The following is a 16,062-nucleotide window of genomic DNA, read 5'->3' on the forward strand; positions in this document are numbered from 1 at the left end:
CAAACAACATTACACTATACTACACAAATCACCCTATTTTCGGAGGTGTTTCACATGCGAAAACAAACAGATGGAACTATACAAATATATAGATATGTAGTAAATTAGCTAAGATATTTTGGGATATTGTAATGAGCGTGTGTGTAGAATGCAGTGGGGATAGGATTCGTAATTTCGGCTTGGTGTAATATTATACAATACACTATGGTTTTTTTTTTAGTTAAACCAACTGCGTGATGATACAGTGCAACAATAGCGAAAGAATAAAAATAGAAAAGCAACTGAAAAGGTAAAAAAAAAACAACCACGTTTTTTGAGGTAATGTAAACTACTCCATTTCCTTCTTGAGTGTTGGTTTCGATAAGAGTGCTGCAGTAGAATTAACCAGAACGCAAACAGATGTGGTCAAAAATGTAAACTCAACACAGGAATAACAAGGCGCCTTCGATATTCAAATTCAAACGAAAAACAAAAACGGAAACGGACTGCTGGTGAAGGGCTTTCAGGAGAAAAATTCATTTTGTTATTGTTGAATCCATACAGACGTAAGAAACGGAAAGACTAAAGCATGCGCGTGTGCGAGAGACAGAGAGGGTGTGAGGGAACAGTTTTATGTTATTTACTGCGCAATGTGCATAATGTAAATATTTCCGCAACACTATCAAACTAATCCGTCTCAATTACAAAAAAAAAACACCCCGACAGATAGCAGATAGTTCAGATTTGGTAGTATTTAAAGGTGTAGCAAAAGTAAAGCGTACAATATAGCTAGGCATTACAATGGAGTCGCGGTGGGTGTTACACAGAATGGTGAATGTTACTACGGACAAAATGACGGACGGACATGCATGTGGCAGTATGATGTATTACTACCACCTACTACTACTATTATGATTACTATCACTACCACTACTATTACTACTGCTACTACTGGTTCGGTACAATCGAAATAAAAACAGAGTTTGCCATAAAAAAATCAAACAAATGAAAACGGTTGTGTTCATTAATGGTGCAGCTACTGTAGCCACCTCAACCATTCCAGTTGAGAATTGACAGACTCTAGTGAAGAAAGAAAACGCGCTTTGTTTTTATTTTTTTTTTGTTTTCCAGCAGTAAATAGTAATTCTTCTAATTTCGTTTATTGTTCAATTTTCAATCCAATATCGATCGAGCGTTTGCTCTTTTTTACACGCCACACACCATTCACATTTGAAGATTTCGCCTTAACTCCTAGCTTAACACATTAACATGATTAGAAATTTGTAGAACAGAAAAAAAGCAGAGAAGCTGCTTCTCATTTCTTCGCTTTAACGATCGATTCGAATCGAGCACTCCGTAAATATGAATATTTTACAGTTCCCTTTCCTTTTTGTCAACAATATATTTATTTTATTTTTTTATTGTATTGTTTTATTTTTCTTCTAGAAAATAATCTTATCGAAAACTTTTGTATTATATCAAATTGCTTACCGTGTTTTGTGTGTGTGTTTTTTTGCACTTTTCGTTTACGGTTTTCTCGCTTCAAATGCATTTCTTATATTCGTCTTTGACTTTACACCCTAAATTGATGCAGCGCATTTCACAATTTGTTGGAGAAATGTAAAATTCTCCTGAAATAATGTTCATTATCAAACTATTTCCTTTGTATGATTGCAATGTTTGCATGCGTGATTTAAATGTAACCCGCGCAAATTAGCCGTACAGCGAATGGTCGCGCCGAGAACGATGAGAAGAGCAGTCAAATTCGACGAAATCCGATGAAATTCAATTACAAAGTTCACATACATAGTAATAACGCAATATCCATCGTATTTTCTCGACTTGTGCCCTTACAAAGAGAGTTTTTGCAATGACAAAGTTCGCTGAGATGTCTACTCGCAAGGTTACATTATTCTTATTGAAACCCACATAGCGTTACTATGCGTTATTCGCTCTGGTACTTACAGTTAAGAATTTGAAATCGTGCTTTTTGTAATACAATTGTTGCTATTGATGCTCCATCCAAACAAACACAAATCAGGAAACCATTCGCACGTTCCTCGTAGTAACTTATACTGCTACTTCTAGCTTTTCGCCTAACCATTTCTTATAGGAAAAACAGTTATGATGATAGTAATTGCATATAGACGGAACCCAACGGGAAAGATTCCCAAACAAACCCTCGAAATAGTGGCAGTAGTTGACAATAAATCGATTAAAGGTTCATACTTATTATGCGTTAATACAAAAACGAATTAAAACAATATATTTCTCTACACACTTACTATGAAACACTGCGGCTTCACATCTACACACATGATATCGTTGTGAAGAATTGGAATTAAAAAAAATACACACACATACACTCGCAAAAATAAAGAAAAGATTAAAATCAGTTCTGGGTCGCTCTCTTCTAATGCATCGCCCGACGTGGCACGATGCGTTTCTCCTTGCGACACCAAAATGCAAGGGCTTTATAATAGAATAGCTCCTGGCCGCGCTAAGGCTGAGATTCAATAATGCTTAGTTTGGATACACTCTAATTCTGCTTTCACCCTGCGCACAGTTTTGCTTTTCGTTCAACTTCGATTGCGCTTCTTCACTTTACTACATTTTGGCACGTGGTTTGATGTACGCACTACGCTCTTCTTCCATGTACCGTCGTTGCAAACGATTCCTTTTGTTTCATCACAATTACAATTCTATAAATACACACATCCACACACACGCGGCGGGTAGCTCACGTTATGGGACGTGATAGGTATGATGAAACAGGCTCACCAAAAAACAGTTAAACACCTAAAAGTAAACGGATAGTGAACGCGGGAATGAAAACACCGACACCGTTGAACGCCTTACACATCTACGAATGGAGGAAGGAGTTGGATGAAGCAGGCGGGAAGGGCACTAATGAACGAACCGACAAGGAACTGAAACGAAGGGGGACACGTACGGGACATGGGAGATATATCACACAAAAATGCAATGCCACTAGCGGGCAGAACACCCACGGCAACGGCTAACACAACGCACCCGGCGTAGATCCCACAAAGGGATATCACGTGGCCAGAGCGCCGAATGAGTAACCAGGGATGGCCTCGAAAGGGGCTTGGTTTTTTACTCCTTGATGTTGAGCTGATGATTGGGTATGTTTAGCCCACCAAACTCGGACGAGCCGGAGGTCGAACCGGACGTACCGGGTTCGCAGCCACCAGCCGTCATGGGCACGTAGAGATCGTCACCGCTCGGTACGAGCCGCTGACGTTGCTGGGACGGTGAGGGTGGTAATGATGGTGGCGTTGGGGATGAGTTCGAGGACGAGGAAAGATCGTTACCGAGGTTCGGCGAGTCGGTGTTGCTACACTTCGCTTCAATCACGGACGGTACGGCCGGCAGCAAATTGTTCATCCTTGTCGGTGCGGACAGATTATTGATAGGGCCACCGCCATTACTCGACCCGCCAGTTGCTTCACGCAGTACATTAAGTGCCTTGGGTGAACCACGACTGGATGTACCGGCTAAGGGCCCACCGATCATCGTACCGTTAGGTAGTGGTGAACCGGGAATGTTTCGGCTTGTGTTACCATCGGGCATATGGAAATAGTGCGCCTTGTGTGAACTTCCCGGACGAGAGTAGTCAAGATGATCGTAGTGATCGGCATCTAGGACAAACAAGGAAAAAACGAGCATTAAATACGGACTATTGAAGAGCTATTGTGCGCATTGCAGTCTGAGAGTGTTTAGCGCGAAGCAACTTACGCGAGGTATAAATGTTATAGGCGTAATTTGAATCCCGCGAAAAAGTAGCTGCATGCGTAAAATTTAATTTAACATTTCAATGATTTTTATCCTTCAATATGCAAGGTTTAAACCTTGTACTTTTAGAAACGGACACTACTCTGTATAAGTATTTATAAATTAAAACAAGTAGGCGCGGTCGCTATAGGACATGCAAAGAAATACGATGAAGTGCTGTCCCGATTGCATACTGTTAGGCGCAACACGAATAATCGAATATTGAACGAAAAGTTTTACCGCTCACACTTTTGATAGACGGTTTTCAGGTGCAAACTTACCAAGGGCATAAGATTCTTTTGACTTAATCTCATCATAAACATGGTCATGGACAAGGTTCGGGTTGGTTAGGTCCGCTTCGTAATTTTTCAAACTGTCCGCACCGTAATGTGAAATGGAGTAGGCTACAAATATGCAAACATACAATTAGTATAATAACAAAACATTCCACGCTTTAAATTTACACTTTCCACACTTACACTTATCCACACCGTACTCGTTGTCCGGGTAGCTGTACTTGTCCTGTTTCGGTCTACGCCGACCGGACATGACGTCGCGCAGATTGTTCGGTAGCACGTTCCGCAGCAGACCGGTGCGGGCATCTAGCGGTGGAACGATGGTTCCGTTCGATGAAAGTGTACCGTTCGCCAGCCCTCCGTTTGCGCCACCCGTTCGGGCGTACACGGGATTGTCGAAATGGCTCGGTTGCTCCTGTGTCATGTAGTTTACGACGTGGTTAACTTCCGCCTTCAAATTAGCGACACGACGCCGATAGTAGAGCAGCATCACGGCAAATATGCACAGGAACAAGACCGTCAGTACGACTGCCAAAACGGAAAAACTGGTGGAGCCTGCGAATGGGATGAAACAAAACAAAAATGAAAGAATGGGAAAATACAACGTTGTTAAAGGTAGTGTTTAGCTGGCAAAATGAAAAACAAGACAGAACATCGCGTTTGGTGCTACACGCAGTGCACACTTGTGCATCGCGAGTGCACAATCGGTGACAATGCTTCTTTAATATGCGGAAGAATCGCTTTTGTGATGGGAACAGTGGTGTGGTAGAGCTTACATACAATTGGTGGCATATAAAGTCTAATACAATACAGCACAATCAGCACAAACGCGAATAAAAAAAACACTCAAATACACGCAAACATATTACCAGCCAATCCTTCCAGCGCACTTATTCGTTCGGCAACCACCGAAGATGAGTTGGTTTCATTCTCAACATTGTCCTGACTGTCTTTTTCGTGTCCTTTTGAACCGTACAGAGCACGAAACATTTCTCGCAGCATGGTAAAATATTGTTCTTGAGCTTTATGGGGTTCAAGAGTAGCTTCAGTGCCCAGTATAGAAGATTCGGTGACTGGATTACCGTATTCCTCTTTGTGAGAAGAGTTTTCTCGTCCGTCAGTAAAGATTCCTTGTTCTCCCTCAAAAGTTCCTTCTGAAGAATACACTGTGCCGACTGTGGACTCGTGGTCTTGAGTAACAGTTTCTGAATCAAACCTTGTCGCGGATGTTGGATAAGGTAATTCCATTATATCAACGCTCTCCTCTCTTGGCGTAATCAATTGATCACCAGTAACTCCCTCAGTTAAACTTTCCACAGTAGACTCATCATAAACGGAAGATTCTGGGAGATCTTCACCAGGAGACAATGTTTCATCTGTCCTCGTTTTAGTAGATTGCTCCACTTCTTGATAAGCAGTTGTAGTCGCCCAATTGGCTTTAATGACCGTTGTTACATCTTTTGGTTCAGTCTTACCGTTCAAGCTAATCAATCTTATTACAATCTTCTGTCCCACTTGCAGTAAAACCGTCCTGTTTCCATCACAATCACATTCCTCATCGGCTCTTGTTTGCAGATCCACATAAGTTACATTTACTGTGAACTTTTCATCCATTGCTACTCGGTAACTTGTGCTGTTGATGAACGTTTCCATAAAGTTTGAGCTACCGCTTATCAAACTGTCCTGCGCTGTCTCCGTCAAGGTGACGTAGGAGTTCATTTGCACGAGTGTTAGATCGAGAAAGCCATCGTCTCGGTAAAGAAGAGTAATCTGTTGCCCCGGCCGAAGGGAATGTGTCCTGTTGTAATTAGACAGAAAGCTGTTCCCGTACAGCGAGAATTCCAACGTAATGTTGTATACTGCTGATACTTCAGGCCGATTTTTGTCATTGGTTGCGATGAGATGATGGTCTCGTTCGGGATGTTGCCCAAAGGAATTATTTATCACGTCTATTCGAATGTTGTACAGTTTTGGAATATGATCGAACCATAGCTGAGTGTTGTTCGATGTTGAGCCTTCAGAAGATGTTGGATTTGCTTCATTTACTAAACGTATCGCCAAGAAAGGATTTAGTATTATTAAATGAAAGCCCGTTTTCAACCCTTCATACGCCTATTTTAAAACATGTTATACTTATCAACTAATAAGTGAACTTCATTACTATCTCGCTTACCTGATTCGATCTCCTGAGTAAGCTTATTCGTCATACGCTCGTCACAGTTCTTGCCGGTCCAGCCCACCATACACACGCATCCCTTGGCCGCGTGGCACACATAGTTGCCGGACGGACACTGGCAGGTAGACATGCAATGATTACCGTAGAATCCTTCCGGACACACCTGTTCGCACCGGTGTCCCATCCAACCCGCCTTACAAATGCAGACACCATCGTTCTTACGGCAATCGGCATTATTGTGACAGTTGCAACGCTGACTGCAGTTCGTACCGTAGTACATGTCATCGCACGCCTTCGTACAGTTCAATCCCATCCAGCCCGGTGTGCACTGGCATTCGCCGGTGACGTGGTTACATTCGCCGCCATTCTTACAGTCGCAAGCCTTCGCACAATCCTGCCCGTAATATCCGGACGAGCAGGGATGCTCGCAGGTCAGTCCGATATAGCCCGGTGAACACGCGTACTGACCGGTGATTGGATTGCAGGTGCGGTTGGTTTCAGTCGAGCCAGCGCATCGTTCCATGCAACCGTGCCCGAAGAATCCCTTTGGGCAGGGTTCGTTGCACGCAGGACCGGTCCAGCCACGCGAACAAATGCACGCACCGGTGTTAGGATCGCAGGACGAATTGTTGTGACAAGTGCAAATTTCGCTACAGCTTTCACCGTAGTATCCTAGCGGACAGCGGCTTTCACAACGGACACCTAGAAAGACACATAAAATCACAAATTAGTGCGTGTGCAAACGTGTAAATTATGTTTCGTATTTATAAGAGTCATGTTGTGAAGTAATTCGATCGATTTAATTGATTGTCTGTCATTTGGAATCCCTCTCCACCATCCTTATCGACAACTCACCGCCCCACTCTCGCTTGCAAATGCAGCGTCCGGTCGTTGCGTTACACGCCAAAATATTATCCAGATGGCAGTCACACAACTGTTCGCAGTTTTGGCCAAACCGACCCGGTGTACACTTCTTCTCGCACAGTTCGCCCGTCCATCCAGCCGGACACGTGCACTGTCCGTTAATCGGATTGCAGACACCACCGTTCTGGCAGAGGCACTTCTCCGTACAATCGCGCCCATAATGCTCAGCGTCGCATGGCCTGTCGCACTTGATGCCCTGCCAGCCGGGTGCGCAATTGCATTTACCCGTATCACCATCGCAGGTGGCCGCATTCATACACTGGCACCGTTCGCTACAGTTCTGACCGTACATGCTGTTCGAGCAAGGTTCTTCGCAGCTTTCGCCCTTAAATCCGGATATACACAAGCACGTTCCTTTAGTTGGAAATGAAACCATCATGCAGGCAGGAATGAAAAAGAAACAAACAAAAAACATGCCAAATTAATCAAAAAGGGAGCAAACATAATAAGATAATAGAAATTGTTTTGGGGAATTTAAATATAATAAATGTAATTAACAAGTAAACGTTAACATAAAAATAAACACATAGAATAGAACATATAAAGAAGATAATAAAGAAAGACAAAACAAACCGTCAATGTGTGAACATGGAGACGAATTTTTGCAGTTGCAGGTCAGCTGACAGTCCTGTCCGTAGCGCAGGAAGCGGCAAGGTCTATCGCAGGCACTATTGCTCCAGCCAGGTTCGCATAAACATTTCCCGGTCCATGGATGGCACCTGTTCGATTCGTCCCGGCGGCAAAACAAACAACGAAACGATGCATGGTTCCGAAACAGCGGTTGGAAATAAAACAACAATCAAACATAAGCATAAACTCAACGAAACAAAACATTATGGGAAAGAGAAACCAAACCCTAAAGCGTGCGTACATTTTCGTGTTGCTCCATTTGCAGTCACAGATGCCGGTACAGTTGGCCCCGTACCGATCGATCGGACAGATCCGTTCGCCACAGTCCGCCCCGGTCCAGCCGTCCGGGCACGTACATTTACCGTCGGACGAATCGCAGAGCGCCTCGTTCAAACAGCGACACGTCTCCGTACAGTTGATACCGTACTGATTGCTCGGACAGGAGTCGAGACACTTCGTACCCATGAACCCTGGCGCACAGATGCACTGGCCCGTCACCCGGTCACAGTCGGCACCGTTGAAGCATTCGCAACGGTTCGCACACTCCAACCCGTACAAGCCGGGCTGGCAGCGGTTCGCGCACACCGTACCGGTGTAACCGGCCGGACATATACACTTACCCGTCACTGGATCGCACGTACCACCGTTCTGGCAGCGACATTTCGACTGGCACTGTTTCCCGTGCGTACCGGCGGGACATGTTTCCGTACAGCTAAAAGTAAGCAACCGATATTAATCCTCAGTGGGATAAAGCCTAATGACGCCGTGTGTCACTTACAGTGGTCCGGTAAATCCTGGCGCGCAGTAACATTCCCCGGACACATTATCGCACTTGCCACCGTTTTCACACTGACAAATTTCGACACAGTTCTGCCCGAACCGATCGCTCGGACACGTTTCCTCACAGTAGCGGCCCTTAAAACCACGGTTACATTCACAGCTACCGTCCGCGGCATTGCAAGCGGCATCGTTCATGCACTTGCACGGTTGTTTGCAATCCGATCCCCATACATTCGGTGGACAGCCTGAAAGCGAAGGAAAAAAAAGACATTTTACTCACACAATTCCATTAGCCAAAAAAGGAAGGAAAGCACCATTCACCGAAGAACACTTACTAATATTACAGGTTTTGCCAGCAAATCCTTTGTTACAGCGGCACACATCCGGATTAACGCACGTGCCGTTAACGCACCCCGACTTACATTCCGGTACGCAGTGGGTTTTACTCTCGTCGAGCTGATAGCCAACGCAGCATTTCTTTACGATTCGTTGCTTGATAATTGTTTGCGTTTCGTTCACGGTTCGGATCTTGATGCGATACGCGGAACAGCGAGGTGGTATGCCGAGACACCATTTCTGGTACCGTTCCTGGTACGCTTCCTCTCTCGGTGTGGTTATCGTGATGGGGATGCTGTCGGAATAGAAGATTATTTTATATTATTCTCTTTCTAGTATTAATATCTTAATCATTTACATATTTAGTTTAATGTATTTTGCACTGATCACGCAATGCTTGACGTTCTTGGGTAATTGCTTCTAATTTCCTTCCACATCTCTCACAAAAAAACTCTTTAACTAGCCATCGAAAGTCGGTTCTCAGGGAAACCCAGCTTCACCTTCGATTATTAACCTAACTGCGGGCAGCGATTGGTCAAGCAAGTATGGGCAATTTCGCCCAACACTTCAACAAACCCCACCGTGTAATTAATTTACCTCGAAGGTAAATCACGCAACAATTAAGTGTACCCGCAACGCACTCTGTTGGCCGGTGGTGGGAGAGTCGCACCATTATACTTACTTATCCACTTCCTTACAAACGTTCGGACCCTCCAGGTGATCATCCTTGACATGATCGGTGTACGCCAAAACGCGACTGTTGATGCAGACGGACACCAGCAACGTTACCAGCAGGAAGGATCGGCCCGTACTGCTCAGCACCATTTGCATCCACGGTTTTTTTCGTGCCCGTGCCATCCTGTGTAGGTGCTGCTTGACTGCGACCCGTTACAGCAAAACGGAATCTGTCACCTTTACACACTGCTGCACACTAGCGAATTGCAACAACTATACACCCAGACTTCACTTGTTTACTTTTCTGCACCCTGCAATGCAATGCACCTGTTTGTCTTTTCTGTTTAAAGAGAAGGGAGGGTGGAACTTCATTCATAAATACGAGCAGCGTTTGAGTGTGTTACCATACATGCTATATTCTTGTGCTAACGGTGAAGGTACACCACCGCTGTACCTTCATTAGCACTAACACCAACACACACACTCTCGGTTGCGCAGTTCTGACAGATCTCTAATCTCTGTGTAATCAGCACGCACACTCATAACCTCAGCAGCTTAGCCCCGTGGCCAGTCAATCAACCACTTGTCCGCGTCCGCACACGATGACGACTGTGCGACGGTTCCAATGTTTTCTTTGTTCCGCACGTCACCGATCACGATTTCACTTGCTGTCCTGTGTAAGAGTTCCACACTATCTGATATGCGTTATTCATCGCAACCAGTACGTTCGGTATTGTGTAATACGATCTGCATCATCAACGCTTTTCTGCACTGCAACTGCTTCTCCCATCCAGAATTGGCACATTCTCGATCATCTTTGCCGCCCGCATTCGTTATGACAGGTGCACCAGGAGTTGGCGTTGGCGATCGCTGGAAGAAAGTGAACAAACGAAAGAGAAGCGTAAGCATTAGTTAGTTAGCGAGTATCTGATGAGGTATTTACGATAGTAGAAGACGAACAGAAGATCTTGCACGGTAACGGTACACTAGGCAACGACGACTGGTTGATGTTAGAGGAAGCAGCTAATTAGCATAACTGTGCTGGTGTAGCGAATGGAGAGCGATATTCTGCTGTTGGTGGTAGAACCGTACGCTGTGTGTTGGTGAATCATATAGCCTAGCTATGTTTAGATCCCATATGTACCGGAAATTTTGAGGATATTTGTCGTTCGTAGTTGCACAGCTTAGTTTGCATCTCTTAGACTATGTTTTTTCCACAATTAGACCATACTTTTCGACGCTTCCAACTGCTTCTTTGGCAGGTATAGAGATACAACAACAATATACGACCTGTTTAAATCCCATTACAGTAATTTCATCATGCCGTTGACTTGCCACCCTATTGTTCTGACAACCAGTTCTTGCTCAAAGTCAAGATTCTTTGTTTGCAGATCTTCAGAGTTCCAATATACAAACGCATCCACGCGGAGGTACTTCGGAGCTCAGCTATTTCTGATAACAAAAATATTGCCTTCACGCCAGATAGCTCTGCAGGTTCTGCAGTTTCTTTGTGTTAGCCAACGCATCACCGCATCGCCTTTGAGCCTTCATTGTCACACAAATGGAGAATAATAATTGCTATTTTTTCGCCGACAGCGGCATAAGACGATAATAAATCATTGCCTATCATTACACCACTCAGGCCCGCTACGCATTTTAGACGACAATTTCTTTGTTCTTGTGGAAGTAATACAATCGTTATTTTTTTTTTTACAACTCAGAAATCTGAAAACCCTCACGCGTACTGCTTCGATTCTAAGTTCCAGGAAAGTTTACAGGAAGAACTAACTTCATCTTGTTGTTCCCCCCCCCCCCCCCCCCCCTCTCTCTCCAGATGCCATTCTATCGACCAATAACTGGTGAGTTGCAGGAGGCTCTCGTTAAGCAAGGGGAAAAATAACGCCACCGCAGCGCAATTAATCCAACCATCGATCGCGTTCCGCACGATCGATTACACACACAACGCATTCCATTGCAGCTGTGGGACACGAGTTGCTCGTTGGAAATTGGACACCGGCGAGGCACAACTGTTGCTGGCAACTTGCTGACCCGCACCAGCGGCACACACTTCTCTTCGTCCTTCGTGCTCGTGTGAAACTGTTTGTCGGTGACAATTGCAGTCACAACATCGAAGTGCCTGTTCGCAGCGCACTCAATGAATCACAGGGATAGAACTGAGGCAATTGCTTCCCTATTGCGCTGGGTATCGCGGGTCTTTACGGCGAGTGTTCCTCGTTTGAGTTGTCGTCTTTATCGCACTGGATGGTAGTTGTTTGCCTATTCCGTCCAGTGCATACACTACCAATATCCACCAGACAGCTACGGTCGACCGGGCAATGATACGATACGAAAGATATGACACGATAAGGTCTCCGTTTAAGCGGTACTTACTGGGCACCTTATTGTATTGAGGATTATGCCTCGAAAGTACATCCGCACAGTACGCACGGCCGAGTACCAGCGCTACATATATGGTCGGCTATGCGGCAAACAAAAAGAATAAATGATAATGGTGGAACAGCCACCAGCCAAGTTGTCTTCCGGCAATGACTCAAGAATCGGTCGGGGTAGAGGAGTTTCAATCACGCTCACAGCATGTCGCTGAAGTTGTCACCCCACAGTTGTTCGGCATGTTTACGGCTTTGTTACTGGTGTTGCAATCGGCACCATCATTACAGCTAATGCTGGTTCCGGTGCATCCAAGGGCTGTTGGCCAACAGCCTGCGAATGCGAGTCATCACTTGCAATGGAAAAGCGCTTTAGACACGTCCACACAAACAGGCCACTCCGAAGAAGCCAAAGGGCAACGGTCTTGGGAGTCTTGACGGTTATCAGCACCAGCACATTAGACAAGTGGCAGCAATAGCCGACCCTTGAAGACGTCCCAGATATTAAAGTGCAGCTATCATAGGGGAGCGGGACTTTACTTTTATCGTACGCTGCCCGGTTCTATTCTTGTACAGCGAACTGTACAACGCGTTCTCGCGTTCCTGAGTCATCCACGTAATGCCTTATGAAACGATCTCTTAAGCACCTACGTGTTTGCCAAAACTGTTTTCACTATATCCCCCACCCGAAAGTAAAGGTTTTGCTTTTGTACGAAGCAAATAATGCTTCACATCATCCTCCACACTTTCGTGCACTTGGCGTGACCTCATTGCGGTGTTGAATTTTTTGTTGTTGTTGTTGGATGGCTACAGTGTTTATTATTTCTTTTGTGCGATCATTAATTGAACCCACTACCGTCACGAACTGTGGCTGTTTCGTCAGGCATGGATCCGAACGGAGAGTTCGGCAGTATTGTTTTTTTTTTTGGCCAAGTCAGCTCAATTTTGGAGTTTAACCTCCACGAAGCGATTAGCCGGGGCTTGTGCGTAATTCGGACTGTGTTCCGCCTTTCGGCGATGGGGCTCCCACAAGCAGTGGATGGATTCTTATGAAGTGCAATTTTACAAATCGATTTCCATTTGTGTACAGTATTTTGGCTCCGCAAAACCATTCCCCATCGATAAGCGCAGTATTTAAAGGTATTTGGGATGCGTATATGCGAGGAGGCACGGTGGTGTAGTGGTAGCGGCGCTGGTCTTCACACGACCAGGCCCGGGTTCAAAATCCCATCCGCACCAATCTTCCGTACGCAGGACTTGACTTTTCCGGTCTCGACTCTGTAAATCGTTAGGTCTCTCCTAAGACCTCTTGAGACTGTTGTGCCGATTACGAAGAAGATAGACGAAGAAGCGCCAATGCCCAAAAGCTTAGATTCATTAATTATTTAGCACCGATCTGCTCGATCTGCGCCTTGACGTTTGTTGCAACATGTTACTTTTAAAAACAACAACGGGGTTTCGGGCATGGAAACTGTAAATTGACGCTGAACGATCGGACATCGGTGTCAAAGTTGCGTTTGAAAGCGCTCGAGTTCCTTCTTCCAATGTTTGTCTGACCGGCTTGTTTGTTTCATTTGTTAGCTTTAAAGAGTTTGTTAAGCCATGCGCAAAAGACGGTGTTGTGTTGGTGCTGGGAGTTGAGTTCGCAAAAACCACGAGCTTCTTCTTATGTCCAGCAAGAATTGAATAGGGTGCGCGACATAGCATGACGTTCTTCGAATTAACACTCTACACCAGACAACACGTAATGTCCCTTGATTTCCCATTGTGTGTTCGCTAAGTTGCACACCCCGCAAATGGTTTCGTTTCGGTTGTGTCAGTAAGTGATCGCTCATCCACGTTTAGAAACGCAAAGCCTGTGCCAAATAATAATTCAGCGGAACAAGTTCACAAACAATCCACGCGAGTGTCGTCACTTTCCCCGAGCACAGGCATGAGCGTCTAACGCTGCACGTTTTCTTAACATTCCCATCATCTCTGGTACGAAAATCATTTTGTTATAGCGCATCAACAAATTGGCTGATTGGGTGTGTATGACGCATTAAACTGTACTAAATCTCATCCCGTATCTCTTATGCTTCTTCCACATCACCGCGTGCGAATGACTCATTCGTGTGGCAAGTGAAACGCTTGGCCTAACGGCAGGAGTTGCCAGACCACGTACAGGTCTTGACACTTAACACCCCACGACGCATCCACGTCCAAACCTCGGTCCGAGATGGACCGAGCACATCTGTCAGTTTGAAGTTTTCGTGGAGGGGTGGGGTCAGCTGAATACAGTCCGTACCAAATGTGACCATGTTCTTGGAAGCCACAAATTCGCGCATCCGTCTTGACCACGCCGTGTGAGATAATTGGCGCCAAACAGTTCGGGCCACTGGTTCATTCATCACCAGCCGGTTGAAGTTGACTCTCGCCTAGAGTAAACTAAACCACACAATCGTTCCTCATTGACTAGATTATTAGGATTATTGAAAAACGATGAAGAAATACACCAACACCCCACCGATCGGCAGCGTATACACTCTACAAATCCAGTGCAGTGTGTGTTTCGTGAAGGTTTTCTCGGCTACGCGGAAATTTTCTTGAATCATTCCCCAACTCCACACTGCGTCGATCGCTACGCGGTGGAACAAGTTACGTTTGAACATCTGTTTAATGTTCCCATCGAGCGGGAGAGGTATAGCGCACACGTGGGATGATGACTGTGGGTGTAATATTTATTTCATCCCAAGATTAGCTGCACTTATAGCAGCGCAACCGAAAGGTAGACAGTGTCCATGCAATAAGTGACTCGAACATGTAGATAAACCCAACGATGAACCAGAGTGAGCCGCACAGGACGGTGAAGGCGAGCAGGAGGATGGATTTTAGCGCAAAATAAGCGGCGTAGGCAATCGTTCGGCACACTTTCCGCGCGCTGAAGTGATCTTCTACGATCATTCTTCGCGGCAGACAACCTTGAACAGGACGCCATCCTTCGCAAGATTTTCGTCCACCCCATACGCTTTCGAATCTGCCCCGCTTGGTGGAGTGGATATCCGCTTCGGAATACGATATCAGTTGCTGTACAGGATCGTAGCTGCTGAGCATCATATTCGGGAAAAACTGTCCAGCAAAAGTCAGTAAGATGCGTAAGCTCGATATGATTAGTTTTCGAAGCTAAACAAGATACATCGAATTAGTTGTTGCAAGCAGAACAGATTGAGTACAAAGAGATTAAAGAATTACCATGCAATTTAACCAACAAGTCATATAGCCTACTATGCCCAGCGATTGAATTCCCAGAGATGCGTTGGATAGGAGTTTGGGCTCCGTTAAGACAGGCGTGCAGTTACAATTTGTCAATATCCTTCGTACCATTATGGCGCGACATGAAGGACAACGATCTGGCCGCTTTGGTTGCATAATGTTCGGGCTGGGCCCTTGATGCGCTGTGGATGAGGTAAGAAATTATTGTGTGAAACCGTTGCAACCCGAGAACGGGTCCTAGTCTATGGGCGCCAACCATTCGCCAATGCGTGTAGGGTTACGCTGCGCCGCGTTTGGATATATTATTCAATCTATTTTCATTGCACTCTCAGCTATTTATATGACACGCCAGCGACCGTCGACTGAGGCCGTTCTTTTCGCTTGGCGTGTCCGGATCATCCACCTAAATTAGGGAGGGCAACAAAGTTATGTACTCACGCACATGCGTTCTCACAAAGAGAGCAAAAAAAACAAAAAAGGGAAAATGCATACCATTTGTAGAATTACACATTTTATCGGTAGAATAAACACACGCACCGCAAAATCAAGCTTAACTAAGGACTTGTGAGGAATCTTCTTTGCAACTGGCGACCTTAGGACTGTAGTGACGAAAGAAATCATAGCTTACTTCAATTTAACGTGCTCTGCTATTCTCCGCACTGACTACTCTCGAGAAGTCAACAAGACATTCCGTTTCCAAGGAGATGCCTGTGCCAGATGATTTTTCTATCTCGCCTCTAGGCAGAAGTTCACATGCATCGGAAGCAACTTTTCCAAAGAATGTGAAGAATTGTGTGATTAATTACCCGCTTATTAACACATCGGCTGCAAC

General features: G+C 45.2%; 1 protein-coding gene across 1 annotated transcript; it reads right to left on the minus strand.

Annotated features, from left to right (window-relative positions):
* Positions 1–3,096: 3,096 nt before the first annotated feature.
* On the minus strand, positions 3,097–9,774 carry LOC128716391 (protein draper). Its single transcript, XM_053811311.1, has 11 exons — positions 9,599–9,774; positions 8,916–9,211; positions 8,579–8,825; positions 8,042–8,512; positions 7,744–7,889; positions 7,102–7,524; positions 6,244–6,948; positions 4,254–4,625; positions 4,056–4,178; positions 3,739–3,786; positions 3,097–3,641 (listed from the first exon to the last, which is right to left on the minus strand). Exons 1-11 carry the CDS (start codon positions 9,772–9,774, stop codon positions 3,097–3,099), a joined length of 3,552 nt encoding a protein of 1,183 aa, XP_053667286.1.
* Between the last annotated feature and the right edge of the window lie 6,288 nt (positions 9,775–16,062).

The sequence above is a fragment of the Anopheles marshallii genome, chromosome 3 (assembly GCF_943734725.1).
Source record: "Anopheles marshallii chromosome 3, idAnoMarsDA_429_01, whole genome shotgun sequence".
In the NCBI taxonomy this organism is placed as follows: domain Eukaryota; kingdom Metazoa; phylum Arthropoda; class Insecta; order Diptera; family Culicidae; genus Anopheles; species Anopheles marshallii.

Excerpts from the sequence above, each read along its gene's own strand:
- LOC128716391 (XM_053811311.1), bottom strand. The coding sequence starts at position 9,774 with ATGGCACGGGCACGAAAAAAACCGTGGATGCAAATGGTGCTGAGCAGT. Across the intron at positions 9,212-9,598 it reads GTTTGTAAGGAAGTGGATAA|CATCCCCATCACGATAACCA; the intron begins GTAAGTATAATG and ends CTATTCCGACAG. Across the intron at positions 8,513-8,578 it reads CCAGGATTTACCGGACCACT|CTGTACGGAAACATGTCCCG; the intron begins GTAAGTGACACA and ends GCTTACTTTTAG.